The 18723-nt window shown below is 43.6% G+C and overlaps 1 protein-coding gene across 1 annotated transcript in view; it reads right to left on the reverse strand.

Annotated features, from left to right (window-relative positions):
* The window catches only part of cabin1 (calcineurin binding protein 1), a 365306-nt gene that overhangs the window by 135744 nt on the left and 210839 nt on the right, over positions 1 to 18723 (reverse strand). The window contains 1 exon segment of the mRNA XM_052032487.1: positions 16119 to 16282. Coding sequence (XP_051888447.1) covers positions 16119 to 16282 — 164 coding nt within the window.

An 18723-nucleotide genomic window follows, 5' to 3' on the forward strand; every position in this document is an offset into this window, starting at 1 on the left:
GGAGTTTGTACGTTCTCCCCGTGTCTGCGTGGGTTTCCTCCGGGTGCTCCGGTTTCCTCCCACATTCCAAAGGCGTACGGGTTAGGAAGTTGTGGGCGTGCTATGTTGGTGCCGGAAGCGTGGCGACACTTGCGGGCTGCCCCCCGAACACTCTACGCAAAAGATGCATTTCACTGTGTGTTTTGATGTACGTGTGACTAATGAAGATCTGATCTTATCTATCCTACATTGCACTCTTCCCCCTTTACCACTCCCAACCCCTCTCACCAGCCCAGCCCCTCCACCCCCACCCTTCCTCCTCTAGCCCCAACTCTAACCCCTACCGTCTTTACCATCCCACCTGACCTTCCCCTGTCTGAGCGGTCTGTCCTCAGCAAAGGCCTCACCCTTCGTATCTCTACGCCCCCACCTTAATGAATTCCGAGCCCAGCACGATTCCAAGCTCTTTTTCTGCTGCCTCTGCGCTGCCTTCTTCAGTAAGAAGCCCTCTCCCTCTTCTAATGACCCATTCTCCTGCCTCCAGCCCTCTTCTTCCACCTGGACTCCCCCACCGGGCCTGTTACCTTCCTAGGACCTATTCACAGCCAACTGTCGGCGCCACATCAGCCGACTTGACTTTTCTGCTCCCCTCACCCACCCCAACCTCACCCCTTCTAAACTCTCTGCTCTCCACTCCCTCTGCACCAACCTTGACATTGACCTATTGTCTCCGCATGCTCTTGCCCCATAGAGCTCGTATGCTCGTACCTGGACACTATACTGTCCCCCCCGGTCCAATCCCATCCCACATACGTCCGTGACACAGCACGTGCTCTCCATCTCTTCCGTAGCTTTAAGTTCTCTGGCATGCACAACCTCATCTTCGCCATGAACGTCCAGTCCTGATATACCTCCATTCCCCATCATGAAAGCCTCACCACCCTCCAATTCTTTCTTGACCAGAGACAGAACCAGTTCCCTTCCACTAACACTCTCCTCCGCCTGGCTGAAGATTCCTCTCACTTTCTACAAACCAAGGGCGTAGCTATGGGCACTCGCATGGGCCCCAGCCATGCCTGTTTCTTCGCTGGCTACGTTGAACAGTCTCTGTTCCAAGCCTACTCCGGCCCCATTCCTCAACTCTTTCTCCGCTATATTGACGACTGCATTGGTGCCACCTCTTGTACCCGTGCGGAACTCGACAGTTTCATAAATTTTGCCACTAATTTTCACCCGGCTCTCCAATTCACTTGGATTATCTCTGACACCTCTTTCTCCTTCCTCGATCTTCCCATCTCCATCTCAGGAGAGACCTTATCCACCGACATCTTCTACAAACCCACTGACGTCCACAGCTACCTCGATTACAGCTCCTCCCACCCTGTCTCTTGCAAGGACGCTATCCCTTTTTCTCAATTTCTCTGCCTCTGGCACATCTGCTCCCATGATGAAGCTTTCCACTCTAGGACATCCGAGATGTCCAACTTCTTTTCTAACCGGGGCTTACCCCCGACCGTGGTCGAGAGAGCTCGTACCCGTATCTCTGCCATTTCCTGCACCTCTGCTCTCACCCCCACCCCTCCCAGACCCAACAGGGATAGGGGCCCCCTTGTCCTCACATTTCATCCCACCAGCCTACGTATCCAACACATCATTCTCCGCCACTTCCGCCATCTCCAACGGGACCCCACCACCAGGCACATCTTCCCCTCCCCATCCCTTTCTGCCTTTCGCAGGGACTGCTCTCTCCGCGACTCCTTAGTTCACTCCTCCACCCCCTGCTATCCCACTCCCACCCCCCCACCCCGGGAACGTTCCACTGCCCCCGCCATAGGTGCAACACCTGCCCCTACACCACCTCCATCCAGAGACCCAAACTGTCCTTTCAGGTGAGACAGAGATTCACCTGCACCTCCCTTAATATCATCTCCTGCATTCGGCGCTCCAAGTGTGGCCTCCTCTACATCGGTGAGACCAAATGCAGACGAGGTGCCCGTTTCGCAGAACACCTGCGCTCCGTCCGGAACCGCGATCTGCATCTCCCCGTTGCCGGTCACTTCAACTCCCCCTCCCACACTATCACTGATACGTCAGTCCTCGGCCTCCTCCACTGCCGGGAGAATTCCAAGCGCAAACTGGAGGAGCAGCACCTCATTTTCCATCTTGGAACCTTGCAGCCTAACGGCATGAACATTGAATTCTCCCACTTTAGGTAAACCCCACACCCCCCTCCAACCATGCTGCTTCTTTTATTCCCTTTCCCAGCCTCTCTCTCTTTTCTCTACCCCCGCCTTTTTTTCTCTCCTTACCTTTGACCCATCCCCTGGTGGATCTGCTCTCCCCTCCCCGCCTCCCGCACCTGCCTATCACTATCTCTTACCTGCATCTACCTATCACCACCCTGTGCCCACCCCACCTCCCCTCTTTTGTCCACCCATCACTGCTCTGCTTTTCTCTCCTATATATCGGGCTTCCCCATTTCCTATCTTCAGTCCTGAAGAAGGGTTCTGACCTGAAACGATCTTCTCCACAGATGCTGCTTGGCCTGAGTTCCTCCAGCATCATAGTGTTTTTCATCTAGATTCCAGCATCTGCAGTCCTTTGTTTTTCTACAGAATATAAGAGGAGGGATGGTGTGCCAAACTGTGTGCACTAGCTCAGCCTCGGCATGGATACTGCATACAGTTTTGGCCACTACATCACTGGGACGATGTGACTGCACTGGATAGGATGCAGAGGAGATTTAGAAGGATGTCGCCAGGACTGGAAATGCTTAATTATGTGGAAAGATTGGATATGGTGGGATTGTTTTCTTTGAAGCAGTGAAGGCAGAGGGGAGACAACTGAGGTGTATAAAACTAAGGGGTCTAGATAGAATAAATGGGAAGGACCTACTTCCCTTAGCAGGAGTGGATAGGGAGTCAAAAAGTATTTGACATAAAGTGATTGGAAGGATCATTAGAGGAAATATTTTTTCACCCGACGAGTGGTAGGGTCTATAGCTCACTGTCCGAAAGGATGGTGGAAGCAGAAATGCTCATGACATTTAAACATTACTCTTGTGTGTACTGTAGGGCTTGAGGTCTAGCGTTGGAAGCTCTCTCTTTTTTGACTGCTACAGACAAGACAGGCCTTGTGTGTTGTAAATTTACTGTCAACATAGCATTAATTGCAGCAAAGGATTGACATTATGACTATTACACATCTTACTGACCACCAGTTTATCATTGAAATTATTCCTGACCATGGATCTATTGATCCAGTTGATCTAAACCTCCAAGTATCACAACTGATGGAAAAAAATGCAAGGGTGCTTTATGGAAGGTACAGTAGTTCCAGGCTGATATAAATCTAGGCTGACTTACTTGGAACAGCTATCACAGGTAAACCCATGGGAAGAACAACAGTTGAGCCAATTAAACCTCTTGTTACGTTCTTTTTTTGGATGATCTGCCTAACTCATTGATTTTGCATTCATAAAACAAGTCTACACACAAGATGAATCTTGTTTTCAGTAAATGTGCAGTGCTGTGCTTTTAAGCATGTTTGTCAGCACTTTGTGCTTTTGTGGTACACTCTGGGGAATGGGCATGAATTGTTTGACCTTTGCTCTGGGGTCTTATATCCTTACAACTGGCTTTTGCAGCAGCTGCAAGAAATTGCACCAACACTGGTAAATGTTTATAAGTGGACTGGAAACTGGTTTTCTGTGCACACCTTGCTGTATTAAATGGTCCCCAACAGCACATCCAGATACAGCCTCTCCCTGATCTGCCGGTGGCAACTGCTGCTGATGTCGGCCCCACTCTCCACCTCTGGCTCTTGCTCTGCCTCCTCTTGTTGGAAGTCCTCAAGCAACCTTGCCTGTTTGCTAAATTGTACAGGAAGCTGTAGGTGACAATAACAAAGGCCTCCCACCTGGTGAATGCTGAAAGGTACTGTGCAGTGGTGCAGACAGTGAAATCTAAGGAGGCCAGTGATAGTCTCTTCAAAGTTCCTTGTCCCGCCAAAGTTTTGACCATTCCTTTGCTCAGCTGCAGGGGCTGGAAACTGTACAGAAGTTGGGAACCAGGTAAGGAAGGGATAGTCCTCATGTCCATCCACTTGAGCAGTCTGACCCTAAAAGGTGTCTACCTTAACATGAAGAGTCGTGCCAGCTCCCAGATACCTGGCATTGATCAGGAGAGAATTCCTCTCATGGCTACCATGACCAGGTCACTAAAACACTTCAGAAAAGTCCAAAGTACTGGTCTAAACAGCATTTTGAGATTGAATATCTAGGTCAATGTTTTGTTTTAACATATAAGCATGTACACAGAAAAACATTTTTTTGCTTTGAGAACAGATCTCGTTTTAACACCTGAGATTATATTCCTGTCAAATAATCTCCTTACACAACACTGTTCAGAAAGGTCCAGGCTGAGTTTATTTCAGCAGTGTCCGCATCAGATTTATCAGATCTATGAGACTGCAGTTTGTGGGGTAAACTTACCCACTCTGGCTTTGATTGTCCAACCCTTTCCCTCGAAACCGTCTTAAACTTCGTAAAACTGTTCCCAACCTCGTTATTATACTTGACGCCAGATTAGCTTTTGATCACATCATTAAGACAACCTTTTTTCTGTCGCCAGAGCAACCTCAGCTTGTCTACCGCAGCGAGCCATTTCTTTGCTATTATTACCTTGAGACTTGGTTACTGGAATACACCCCCAGGTGGTCTCCTTCATTCCATTCTCCATAGATCTGAGGTCATCCAAAACACCAGTGCCCATTTCCTTGCTCACGCAGCTCCAGCTCACCCATTATCCCCTGCCCGCTGACCTATGGTTAAGCAACTAATTAATTTTAAAACAGTCATCCTCACTTTTGAATTCTTTCATGGACTTTCCCTCATCATCTTTGTGATCTTCTCCAGCTCTCTAATTATCCAAGATATCCATGTTCTTCTACTTCTGGCCTCTTGAACATCACTGATTTTAATTGCTATGCTATCAATTTCTTTCTGTGAAATTCCACACTAAATTTCTCTACATCTTTCTCTAAGAAGCTACATAAAACTTTTCTATGACTAAGCTTTTAATCATCTGCACTCTCTCTCTTTATAAGGCTCACTGTCAAATTTTAATAGATAATGCTTCTGTGAAGTTTCTTCGGTGTTTTACTGCTTGGAATTAGTTAAATAATATGTGATTGACGGAGAGATGGCATGGTTGAGTGTTCCGACACAGAAGCTATTTTGTTCAGGGAGGCTGCACAGAGTGTTTCCTGCATACCTTTAATTGGGGGAAGGATAAAAATGAGCAAATTTTAGAAGGGTGTAAAAGCAAATCTTGGTGATAAAATGATACTTCAGTTATACCAATATGGACAGGAGAAAATTGTAATGAGCAAAGAAAAGAATCACTAAAATATGAACAAAACCTTTCTTTAACTGAATGTTAGTAGGGCAACAAGGAAGCAAGCAGTGCTGGATTTAGTTCCACAGAATTACGCTTCAGTGAGAGAGCTTTTGGGGAATAGTGATCACAATATCATTAGGTTTAAAATGGTTAAGAAAAGGACAATGAATTAACAAAAGCAAAATAGTCATTTAGAAGAGATTGAAGCACACTGAAATGAAAAGGGATCAGGACCATGGGTTAGAAACAAGGACCAGCAGGTAAAAAGACTAGACACATTCATATGCAAGGGGAAGGAACGGCTTTCAGAAATTGTGAGTATAGCATGTGCAGAGGAAGAATAAAGATGGAAATTAGAATAGCCTAGAGGTTATCAGACAATATGGAGAAAACATGAAAGTATTTTATAACTATAAAAACTGTAAAAGGGTAATCAAAGAAAAGCTGGCACCAATTAAAAATCAGTAAAAGAAAACAAAATCATCTTGTTGAAGAGACAATATGGCTGAGGTACTAAAAGGTACTTCACCTCACATCTGTCTTCACAAAAGAGAGAACAGCCAATGATCCAGTGAAAGAGAAGGTAATGCAGAAATAGGATAGGTTTAGGATAAATAACAAGAGGGTGTTAAAGCAGTTAGCAATACTCAAAGCAACGGGATCACCTGGTCCAGATAGGATGCATCCTAAGTTGTGAGGGAGTTCAGGGTGGAAACAGCAGAGGCTCTGACACAATATTTCAGACCTTCTTGAATTTCGTCTTAAGCAGTTACTTAGTGTCGAGGATGACCTACTTCCACTGCAACCCATGCTTTCTGAGGTCGTTAGTGAGGCTCTGCCACAAGTACAGCAGGAGGTGGCTAGTGGGTAGTAGTTTGAGACACGGAGCACTCCTTGTTCTGCTTACACTAGGCTATGTGCATGAACAGAGCTTTTCCATTTTGAGTGGTTATGGTCCAGGAATTCCCATAAGTCAGTGAGGACATCACACTTACGCTTTGAGAATATTCTTGAATCGTTTCATTTGACCTCGTGGTAATCTCTTGCCATGGCAGAGCTCAGAATGGAATCCTGTTCCAGAAGTCTTATGTTGGGCATGCAACCTGCTCACCGGAGCTGACTGAGTGTAACGAGGGCCTCAGTGCTGGGTTGTTGGCCTGGGAGAGGACGTTAACATTGATTCCCTTATCCTGCCAGAAATGTGGAACCATAGAACAGTACCACAATACAGGCCCTTTGGCCCACAGTGTTGTGCTGACCTTTAAACAATGCCTAAAGCTATCTAACCCCTTGCCCCCACATACCCCTCTATTTTAAATTCCTCCATATGCTTATCTAACAATCTCTTGAATTTGACCAATGTACCTGCCTCCACCACCACCCCAGGCAGCGCATTCCATGCACCAACCACTCTCCGGGTAAAAAACCCCCCTCTGACATCTCCCTTGAACTTCCCACCCAATACCTTAAAGCCATGCCCTTTTGTATTGAGCATTGGTGCCCTGGGAAAGAGGCGCTGGCTGTCCACTCTATCTATTCCTCAACATTTTGTACACCTCTATCATGTCTCCCCTCATCCTCCTCCTCTCCAAAGAGTAAAGCCTTAGCTCCCTTAGTCTCTCCTCATAATACATACTCTCTAAACCAAGCAGCATCCTGGTAAATCTCCTCTGCACCCTTTCCAACGCTTCCACATCCTTCCTATAATGAGGCGACCAGAACTGGACACAGTACTCTAAGTGTGGTCTAACCAGAGTTTTGTAGAGCTGCATCATTACCTCGCGGCTCTTAAACTCAATCCCACGACTTATCAATGCTAACATCCCATAAGCTTTCTTAACTACCCTATCCACCTGCGAGGCAACTTTCAGTGATCTGTGGATATGAACCTCCTGATCCATCTGCTCCTCCACACTACCCAGAATCCTGCCATTAACTTTGTACTCCACCTTGGAGTTTGTCCTTCCAAAGTGTACCACCTCACACTTCTCCAGATTGAACTCCATCTGCCACTTCTCAGCCCAGCTCTGCATCCTATCAATATCCCTCTGCAAGCTTCGACAATCCTCCACATTATCCACAACACCACCGACCTTTGTGTCACATGCAAACTTGCCAACCCACCCTTCCACCCCCTCATCTAAGTCATTAATAAAAATCACAAAAAGCAGAGGTCCCAGAACCGATCCCTGTGGGACACCACTAGTCACAGCCCTCCAATCCGAATGCACTCCCTCCACCACAACCCTCTGCTTTCTACAGGCAAGCCAATTCTGAATCCACACAGCCAAGCTTCCCTGGATCCCATGCCTTCTGACCTTCTGAAGAAGCCTACCATGTGGAACCTTGTCAAATGCCTTACTAAATTCCATGTAGACCACATCTACTGCACTACCCTCATCAATCTGCCTGGTCACCTCCTCAAAGAATATTATCAGGCTTGTGAGGCATGATCTTCCCTTCACAAAGCCATGCTGGCTGTCCCTGATCAGATCATGATTCTCTAAATGCCCATAGATCCTATCTCTAGGAATCCTTTCCAACAGCTTGCCCACCACAGACATAAGGCTCACTGGTCTGTAATTCCCTGGACTATCCCTACTACCTTTTTTGAATAAGGGGACAACATTTTCCACCCTCCAATCCTTCAGTACCATTCCCGTGGACAACGAGGACTCAAAGATCCTAGCCAACGGTTCAGCAATCTCCTCCCTCGCCTCGTGGAGCAGCCTGGGGAATATTCCATCAGGCCTCGAAGACTTATCTGTCATAATATTTTCTAACAGCTCCAACACATCCTCCCTCTTGATATCAACATGCTCTAGAACATTGACCTTACCAACACTGTCCTCCGCATCATCAAGGCCCCTCTCCTCGGTGAATACTAAAGATTTTACGCACACAATAATCCTTCAGAGAACTGCCTGTTTAGCATTTTTATTTCGAAAGGGAGAAATAAACCAGGTAACTATCAGGTAGACTGTCTTTCCTGGGCAGTGAGGAATAATCAGAAACAAAATTTGTCACTTGGGGATAAAAAAAGTTCCAAAAATAACACTGCAGAGAGATGCTAAATGCAAATTGTGTCCAATTAATTTGATTAACTTCTTCAATGAAATAATGAAGAAGCTAATGAAAGTTATGCAGTTGAAGTATACGGACTTTCAAAGGAATTTAATATAGTGTCACATTTACAATATTGAAAGCCATGGGATTAAAGGGATGAAAATTATAGAAAAACTGCAGGTGCTGGAAATCTGAAATAAAAACAGAAAATGCTGGAGATACTCAGCAAGTCAGGCACATCTGGGGAAAGAGAACCAGAATTCACGTTTCAGGTCTTCATCCTCTCTGTTTCTTTGTTCACAGATGCTGCCTGACCTGCTGAGTGTTTCCAACAGTTTCTGTTTTTATTATCATAGTGAGTCTGGAGGGAAGTATGTTGTGATGTTCCCAGCAGTCAGCTTTCAGAATATAACATTTTAATTTATACTGACCCCAGATTTGTGAAATGGGAGTATAATTTAAAAGTCTGCAGCTGACACAAAACCTGAAAATATAGTAAACAATGAGGAGGATAGTAGCAGATGTCAGGAGGATGTAGGCAGACTAGTAAAATGGGCAAACATATGGCAGATTAAATTTAATGCAGGGAAGCGTGAAGTGATCTATTTTGGAAACCAAAATGATGAAGGGGAGTATGAATTAATTACCATTTTAAAGGGAGTGCAGGACAGGGGAGATCCAGAAGTGTATATACACAAATCGTCAAAGGTGTCAGAACCAGTTAATAAAATTTAAAGCAGATGGAATGGTTGACTTAAAAAGTAGAGGTAATGGAGGTAGGAGCAATTCGGGTCACAAAACAACAAAACATGGGTTTCCCACTCAACAAGTAGTATAGTGGAGTATAGTGGTCATGGGCATGGAAGAGTTAAGACTTGGGGGGAGGGGGGTGTTGGGACGGGAAGAGCAGAGACACCACTGGAGTGGGACGTAGCAGTGAGACAGTTATTCAATGGGTCATTGAAGATAGGGGAAAGTGTTTATTGGTAAAGCCCACTAAACCTCCAGGGCCAGAAGCAAGGATGATACTGTAACGATCTGACCTATCTCAGCCTTGCTTCAACTTGCTGGGTTTCCCTGAGGTCTGGGATTCCTGCCCGACATGTTAAAGACAGGAATACTGTTAACATAAAGATATGCACCCTCCTTAAACCATTTCCCTAACTGATGCACATTGAGAGAGTGGGTTAACAGGATGTGAGCCTGTTTAGAACATAGAATTATAGGAAATTAGAGCAGACCAGTCAAGTCAGCCATGGGTGTGGTGGAATAGAAAAGTATGGGGTTAACCAAGGCATGGATGAGGTTAGAACACAATAACATTAGAAAATAGGTGCAGGAGTAGGTCAATTCAGAACCACCACCCCCTTGCCAAGCCTGTCCTGCCATTCAACATGATCCATCCCAAACCTTGTCTCCTCTTCTCCATACCCCTCATCCCTCAATTTCCCAATCTTTCAAAAACATATCTATTTTCTCTTTAAATAATCTACCTTCTACATCCCTCCAGATTCAGAGATTCAGCACTCTGTGTGGCGAACTTCCTATGCACTTCAATTTTAAATGGCCACCTCTTAATCTTGTAACTATATCCCCTTGTTTGTGATTCTGCCACTAGTGGAAACATCTTGGCATCTTTTAGACTGCCTCCAATGCCAGTACATCCTCTCTAAATCAGAGGACTAGAACTGTGCAGAGTACTCCAGGTGTGGCCTCTCCAACACCTTGTAAAATTGGAGAAATACTTCCCTATTTCTAAACTCCAATCCCATTGTTATAAAAGCCAATGTGCTATTTGCCTTCCTAACCACTTGCTGCATATGCCTGATAAATTTTTGGGCAACACCTAGATCCCTCTGTACTTCACTCATCTGGAACCTTTCACCGGTTACATGTAGTCTGGCTGCATATTCCTCTTACCGAAGTGGATAACCTCACACTTTCCCACAATGAACTCTTGTCCACTCACTCAATGTAGATATATCCCATTACAGAGTCCAGATATCCACATCACAACCTGCTCTCTCACCTATTTTCATGTCATTGGCAAACTTGGATACCTTACATTCTGCTCCCTCCTCCAGGTCATCAATATAAATTGTAAACTGATCCTTAGCTGCTCCACTAGTTGCATCTTTCCAGCCTAAAAATTCCCATTTATTCCAACTCTCTGTCTTCTATGTGGTATCCTAATTTCAATCCTTGCAAACACACTCCCCAAATACCACGAGCTCTTATCTTGTGCACCAGCCTTTTAGGTTTCCAGTAACTGATGACCTGAGGCACAGTCAGAGTCAGGCAATCTTACAGAGGTTGAAGTAGTTGGTCAGAATTCAGAGTGTAATTTGCATTGAGGAAAGCTTCAAGCTTCAAGGAAACCCAAAGATCAGCAAAGGGGACAAGTTTGTACCTTTACAAAATATGGATCAAATTAGAGATAGCAACAGTTGTACAGGAAAAAAAATGAGGAACAACTATTTGAAAGGGAAGAAGAGGAGATTTTTTAAAGGGTAATTAAGTATAAAAAATAAAAAAAAGTGACAAAATAAATGGCTAACTCACTAAGAGTCAAATAAAACAAAAAGAAGAACCTTAAATTCAGACACAAAACTATAAAAGAATTACTGAAGATGTATCGCAATTCCTGGCTTAAGACCTTCATAGGCCAGAGAAATGGAAAGCACAAACTGATTCAACTAATACCTGCCATGATTGGAGAGGCGATACTCATTCAAATGCTCCAAAGTGATGGCTGCTAATGCCAGTGAATGTTTGCTGCACATCTGAGGCCTTGTCATGCTGCTGAACTGACACCAGCTTCTGTTGAATGCCCTCTTAATGTCATTGCATATATAGAAAGTTACATACAGTATATGGGAAATGGCAGATTTGTGGGTATCCTGTTGAATTCCTGATACCTTGGCAAGTAGACAATGCTGACAGAAATGCCTCATTATTTTTTCTGTTGGCAGGACATTGTCTTAATGAATAAATTATTTCATCTAATCTTGTTAAGATATAACAACTGTCAACGTACTTCCAAAAATATGAAGAGCAGGTGTCCTGCAGAGGATCAGGAAGTTTTCTGCAGCCTTCTTAGCTGGAGGGAGCTTATACACCAATCTGCCAAGCATGCTGAAGAAGCATTTATTACACTCTCAGAATAGCTAAGTCCCACAAATATGTCTTCAGTACCCTGAGTGTTACTGAATTGTTTACAGAGGCAAATGCACAATGATCTGATACTGCACATTCGGCCATTCCAAGCAAAGCAAGAACAGCAATTACACAACAGATTTATAGACCTAAAGTAATTTACAGGATAATATATAACTCAGTGTATTGCCACCGGCTCTTTGCTAGTACCTTCGCCTGCACGATCTCTGAAACAGCAATATGATAATGACCAGATAACCTTTTATTAATTGTCATTAATCTTAGTAATTTTATTTCTTTGAAATAACACTATGGGATCCTTTATGTCTACGTGCAAGTGCAATAGGGACCTCAGTCTAACATCTTATCTGACACTGTGCAGCATTCCTTCCAGAGTGCACTGTTGTGTCACTCTAGATTTTCGTGCTTGGTCTCTGGATCGGAACTTGAACCACAACACTCTGGATCAGAACTGTGGAATTACCAACTGAGATTCAATATTTGAAAAGGACAAACGTCACACCATTACTAAAATTCCACATTTTGGTTTGGCTCACTGTAACAGGGTGAGACAAAGACTTAAGACAGCAAAATAGTCAGAGCATTATAAGGTAAAATTCTACTTGAGCAGTGGAAAATGCTCAAGAAAGAATTTAACTTAATGCAAGACTAGTACATGCTCCCAAAGGTCAGGAGCTCTACCTGCCAAACAAGGAACAAGAGGTGAGAAAGAAGGATCTACAAAACTGTAAAGAATAGTGTAGTTCTAGGGAACTGAGATGAAAATACAAAAAAAAAGCAAGTTCTGCAAAAACAGAAAATGAGAAAAAAATGGCAATGAATAACAAGACCTCAAAATCACTTCCGCAATGTTAAAACAGGTGCTGTGCAACTGTAAATAAGCTAAACCCAGAGTAATGCAAAATTACAACTTTTCACTGTACCTCCGTCATGTGACAATAATAATAAACCAATTTCTGGGTGCCTCAGCAAGAGTCGGGAAATTTGACCCGGCTTTTCCGCAGGATTTTCATTTGTGTTAGCATATTTTTACATAAAATTCTCAAATGATGTCAACAACAGTGTAGTCTCCACAATTTACCTCCAGCATGATTTTTAACATCAATAAAAAAGGACAGTTGATATTTACTCTCCGAACCACCTGCTTTAAACAAACAGCCAACATTCTAACAGTATTCACTGTTCTCACAGTGATCTGTGACTGAAGTAAATGCTCACACATTTGTCTGGACAGCTTTGTCATGGAGGTCACGGTCACAGTTGCTCTCAGCTTCCAGTTTCAGGAACATTGCAGGCTGTTGCTGTTGATTTCTATACATTTCACAAGTTGCTGTTCATTGCTGCATTAGGGAGGTCACATGCTACATACCCACAGAGAGATCACTTTAGTTACCTTTCCTTCAGGCTACAGGAGCAGGCGGAGATGTCTTAGGGATATGTCTGCATTGATTGTAGTTTTGTCCTTACTTTTCTGGTAACCTGGAGACTAACAAGGCTACAGATGCTGGAATCCGGAGCAACAAGCAATCTGCTGGAGGAACTCAGTGGGTCGAACAGCATCTGTGGGGGGGGGGGGGGGGGAGGTGGGGGGGAAGGAACTGGAGACGTTTCAGGTTGAAGCCCTGCATCAGGACCCTAATGCAGGGCTTTGACCCGAAACGTGAACAATCCCTTTCCCTCCCACAGATGCTGCTCAACCCCCTGAGTTCCCCCAGCAGATTGTTTGTTCCTCTCTGGTAACCTCCTGCCATGACTCCCTAGCTCTAGCTCTGAAGATTTTCTATGGCCCCCTTCATATGGACAGGTAATCTAGCCTGTCCATGGCCTTCCGACCACATGGCAGCACACATCAAATCCCTCCCATATCACAGCATCCATTTGTCAAGGAAAAGCACTCTCCTGTAGCTGGAGGTGTACTGCTTGTATTGTGGTATGTCCCTTTAAGGGCTGGTTGCCCATATTGCAGCTGTGAAACAAAGTGCAATAGATTAACAGAGCAGTGCAACACTGAAAGTAACACAGCACAGCTTCACACAGGGAAACCCAACAACATTAATCTGGTTTGGAGCAAAAAACTGCAGATGCTGGAAATCTAAATAAAAACAGATAGAGTTGGTCAGGCAGCATCAGTGGACAAGCATTATTCTGGCGACCTCCCAACTGAATGTCATGATCTTTATGGTATTTTATGCAGTTTTAGGGTGACAGAAGTTTGGGTTAATGCCATTATAAAATAGTAAAGCAAATCCTAGTCTTAGATTTCTTATATTTCCTTACAAAGAAAGGAAGCCTATACAGTCTATGCCATCTTTCCTAGCAGTCCCATGCCTTAACTCCCTACAGCCTATTCTCTCTCACCCACCTATCAACTCCCTGTTGATTCCCCTGCCATCAACTTGCACTGGCACCACTTTACAGTGGCCAATTATCTGATCACTCCAGATTTTAGCAATTATGTTAGAAGAAAAAGTATTATCAAGGATAATGCTGATCCTTTAAATGTAATATTGCAAATGAAATTAAAGAAATGGCCAACTTGTTCAGTAATCACTTTGTGGGCAGGCACGGTAGTGTAGCAGTTAGCGTAACGCTATTACAGCGCCAGCGACCCAGGTTCAATTCCGGCCACTGTCTCTAAGGAGTTTGTACGTTCTCCCCGTGCCTGCGTGGGTTTCCTCCGGGTGCTCTGGTTTCCTCCCACATCCCAAAGACGTATGGGTTAGGAAGTTGTGGGCATGCTATGTTGGCACCAGAAGCATGGCGACACTTGCAGGTTGCCCCCAGAACACTCGACGCAAAAGATGCATTTCACTGTGTGTTTCAATGTACATGTGACTAATAAAGATCTGATCTGATCTGTTAGTCTTCACAGCAAAAGAATCTATGCTCATTACAGGGAAGATAACAATGAGCTAAGGCTCAGAGGTCACTCGAGTTAACCAAGACATGAAAACTGTCCGATTTCCAGATTCTGGCAGTTTCCATCCCAGGGTTTCAAAGGAAGTCAATAAGGAAACTATAGATCCTGAGCCAAATCTATTTCAATTCAGGAATTCTCCCTTCAGATTTAAAAACTGCATTTCAGGAAGGCAAGAGAGAGAGAACAGGAAATTATAAATCTTTCAAATTTAGATCCATTTTGAGGAAATTATTTTCTGAGGGGTTGCAAATGGAAGTGAAAGTTATATATTCAGTGAGCTTTCCTCCTTCAGACCACATGATGGAAGCGATGTCAGTGATAAAACAACCGACAATGGGCTGGGCCCAGTCACTGCCCCAAGGAGCTCCTGCAGTGATGTCCTGGGGCTGGGATGATTGACCTCCAACACCCACAACCATCTTCTTTTGTGCAAGGCATAACTCCAGCTATTGGAATGTTTCCCTCTTGATGTCCGTTCACCTCTGTTTTACAAAGCTTCTCAATGCCACACCCAGGCAGATGCAGTCTTGATGCCACCTCACCTGTGAACCCCAGCTCTTTAGATCTAGGCTATGAGCAAATCTGGACTTTAGCACTCCTGACAAAACCCAAACTATGCATCAATGAGCAGGTTCTCGATAATACCTTGTGCCACTTTGTCGATCATGGAGAGCAGACTATTGGATGGTAATTAGTTGGACTGTATTTGTTCTGCTTTTTCTGTGGACAGGATATGCCAGGGCAATTTCCCACATTGTCAGATAGATACCAGTGTTGTAACTGGACTGGAGCACCTTGGCTAGAGGGGCAGCTAGCAGTATAGCTGGATGACATTCGTTTCTCCCCACATCATTTGGAGCGAATTAAATTGACTGAAGGTTGGCTTTCATGTCGGTAGATGTTTCAACTGGAAGCTGCAACATGTTGTGCAGTTGGCACCTCTGACTGAGGATGGTTGCAAATGCTTCAGTTTTGTCTTTGGCACTCGCATCCTCGACTTTGCTGTTGCTGAGAATGGGGATGGTGTTACGGGTCCAGGTTGCCTTAACAGCCCAATATTGTGTGGGTACAATTACCTTATACTCTCTGTCTCTTTTATCACATAGACAGTAAAAACCTATCCTATAAAATGGTTCCCTGTACCAATTCATATTACATTAATGCATTTTACACAACTTAAATAATTAAAAGATAAATATACAAAATAATGGAGAGAGATACTGCACTGAAGTGAAAGGAGAAAGAAACTAAACTGAATGGGGGAAAGAATGGATAGAATGAAACCACTGTCACTTTGGGGGAGAGTCCTGAGATACTTGCTATTTCAGAGTATAACCCTAGTGACTGTAGAGTACAATGATGGGATACAAGAGATGGATAAGTATCGGGAATGTTCATTACTTATCAGTTTTCATGGTAGCACCTGTAGAAGGTAATAAATGAAGGCAATGTCTGAATTTCTCCCATTTTCAGAAAAAGGGATATTGTATTTTATGTAAATATTCATATTTATTTAAGCTGGAAAAGAAAACTACATTTATGTATACAATTCTGAAGTTCTGAACATGCACACTTACTTTCCTTGGTCAGGTGTCCTTTGAAGCATGGAAGATACTCTCAACAGTGTATTATGGTCCTTCAGTTGTGACAGAACGTCCAGTAAGATAACAATTGAACGGTTCATATGTGAGGCAAAGCTGCCAGGACGGTCAATTTCATCCACAGGAATACGCCAGATTCCCTACAGAGGTAAAATAATAATTTGATTCCTTCAATATCCATGTTTTAAATTTGAAAATTAAAGATGACCACATAAGCATGACTTTAAAACATTACACAAAATTACCACGTTACAAATAGTTGAGGAAGATTCCAGACAATAGCTATTTGTACTTTAATCTGTAACATTTCAGAAAAGCTCTGGGCTATCCCATGATGGTTATATTTCAGCAGACTGGAAGAGTTGTAATCATACCCAATATTGTACGTTTATATATCACTATAATTTTATTACAGAGAACAAGACATTCAGCCACGGTCTGTGTTTGTCTCCCACTTGAGCAGGTAAAGCTAAGAACATTTGTTCACCTGCTTCCCATATTCTATTTGGGCAGGCACGGTAGTGTAGCGGTTAGCATAACGCTGTTACAGCGCCAGTGACCCGGGTTCAATTCCAGCCGCTGTCTGTAAGGAGTTTGTACGTTCTCCCCGTGTCTGCGTGGGTTTCCTCCGGGTGCTCTGGTTTCCTCCCACGTTCCAAAGACACACGGGATAGGAAATTGTGGGCGTGCTATGTTGGTGCCGGAAGTGTGGCGACACTTGTGGGCTGCCCCCCCAGAACACTCTACGCAAAAGTTGCATTTCACGGTGTGTTTCGATGTACATGCGACTAGTAAAGATATCTTATCTATTACCTCCTTTCCTTTCATCCACATAACCAATCTAATCTTGAATGTTGACAGTCCTGCCTACAGCTCTAACCCTGAGAGAATTCCACAGCTTCCCAACTGTGTACTTAGAGGGTTGTTATTTCTTCTTTTCTAATTCTTGTACATTTCATTTGTATCTATGGTCCTTCAACCACTTGAAAGAGTCTGGTTCTATCTACATTCTTCTTAATCCTGTCATAATTTTAAACATTTTTATAGATCACCTCATACTCCATCACCTGCACACCCTATAATCTGCATTATTCTAACAATGAGGGCTGCAGTCTCTCATAGATTTCATCCATCAAGCCAAGCAGCAATTTCATAAATCCGTGCTGCATCCTTTTGCTAGGCCCAAATTCCTTCCTATAGTGAGGAGACTTATTCGACATGGGGTGCTCAGAAATATTATTAGTGTTCTATACAAGCTATTATCTCTTGGCTTCACGCTCTACACTAAGTAAAATCTAAAACTTAATTTCTTCTAACGAATAGGCACATCAATCTGAGACATTGCTATTAATGCTTTGTGAGCCCACCTCGGAGTTTCTCTTGCCCTTTCTCCACACCAAGCCTCTCGTATTTGCAGTGTAATTGGTTCCATTTTGTTATAAATCAAAAATGCATCACTTCACACCTACTAATATTGGTTTGCATTTGCCAAATACTTGTCCATTCCTCTACTTTATTTATAAGTTAATAGTGTTCAGTAGTCTTCTGAAGAGTCAATTTTAGTATAATCTAAAACTGCAAAGCCACCGGTTGATTGTTATACACAATAAACAGAAGTGGCTTCAGGAGTAAATCATGTGGGGCACACTGCCCAGTTCGCGTCACCATGAAGAAGTGCCCTCAACTATATGGTTTGCTATTATCACATTAATTCTCTACCACTTTATCATTTCCAGCAATCTTCTGTGTAGTACTTTACTTAATCAATAAAAAGAGCATCAAATGACCATGAATATGTGGAGACATATTCAGAAAGTTGCCAGTTGTAAGCAGTGGTTTTTAACCATTGAAAGAGGTGACCATTTACTTTTGTCAAGAGATCTTCCAGAGGCCAAAATTTGAAAATAAATGGCACATTGCAATGACGAAGGAGCTTCCATCACTTTGCCAAGCCTACTTGTTAGAAGCTTGTTAAGAGCTATATTAATGTTATTAATTAAGGTCTATATCAAACTATCTGAGAGTTTTTTTATGAGGTTATTATCTGAACTGTTCTGAATCTTTAATTTAAAAGACTTTAGGTTCCTTGGTTGATCATCTCATGGACAAAATATTTCAGAAGGGTGGCGCAGAATTGCTTTCTCCCATGTGACTTGGGCCCAGATGAGAAAAGACAGCCCCTGCTTATTGACTGGAGAGTGGCGTGTGTGGAAACTAACTCAATGGGATTGACCTGAAATCTTCAGAATAATTCAGAACATGAATATTCAAGGATTATAAAATAACGTTTTTTTTACTCTAGGCAGTGTGGAGGATCAGAGGGACGTTGGGGTCCGAGTCCATAGGACGCACAAAGCAGCTGCACAGGTTGACTCTGTGGTTAAGAAGGCATACGGCGTATTGTACTTCATCAATTGTGGAATTGAATTTAGGAGCCGAGAGGTAATGTTGCAGCTATATAGGACCCTGGTCAGACCCCACTTAGAGTACTGTGCTCAGGAAGGATGTGGAAGCCATAGAAAGGGTGCAGAGGAGATTTACAAGGATGCTGCCTGGATTGGGGAGCATGCCTTATGAAAAC

This window comes from Pristis pectinata, chromosome 17 (assembly GCF_009764475.1).
Source record: "Pristis pectinata isolate sPriPec2 chromosome 17, sPriPec2.1.pri, whole genome shotgun sequence".
Lineage (NCBI taxonomy): Eukaryota > Metazoa > Chordata > Chondrichthyes > Rhinopristiformes > Pristidae > Pristis > Pristis pectinata.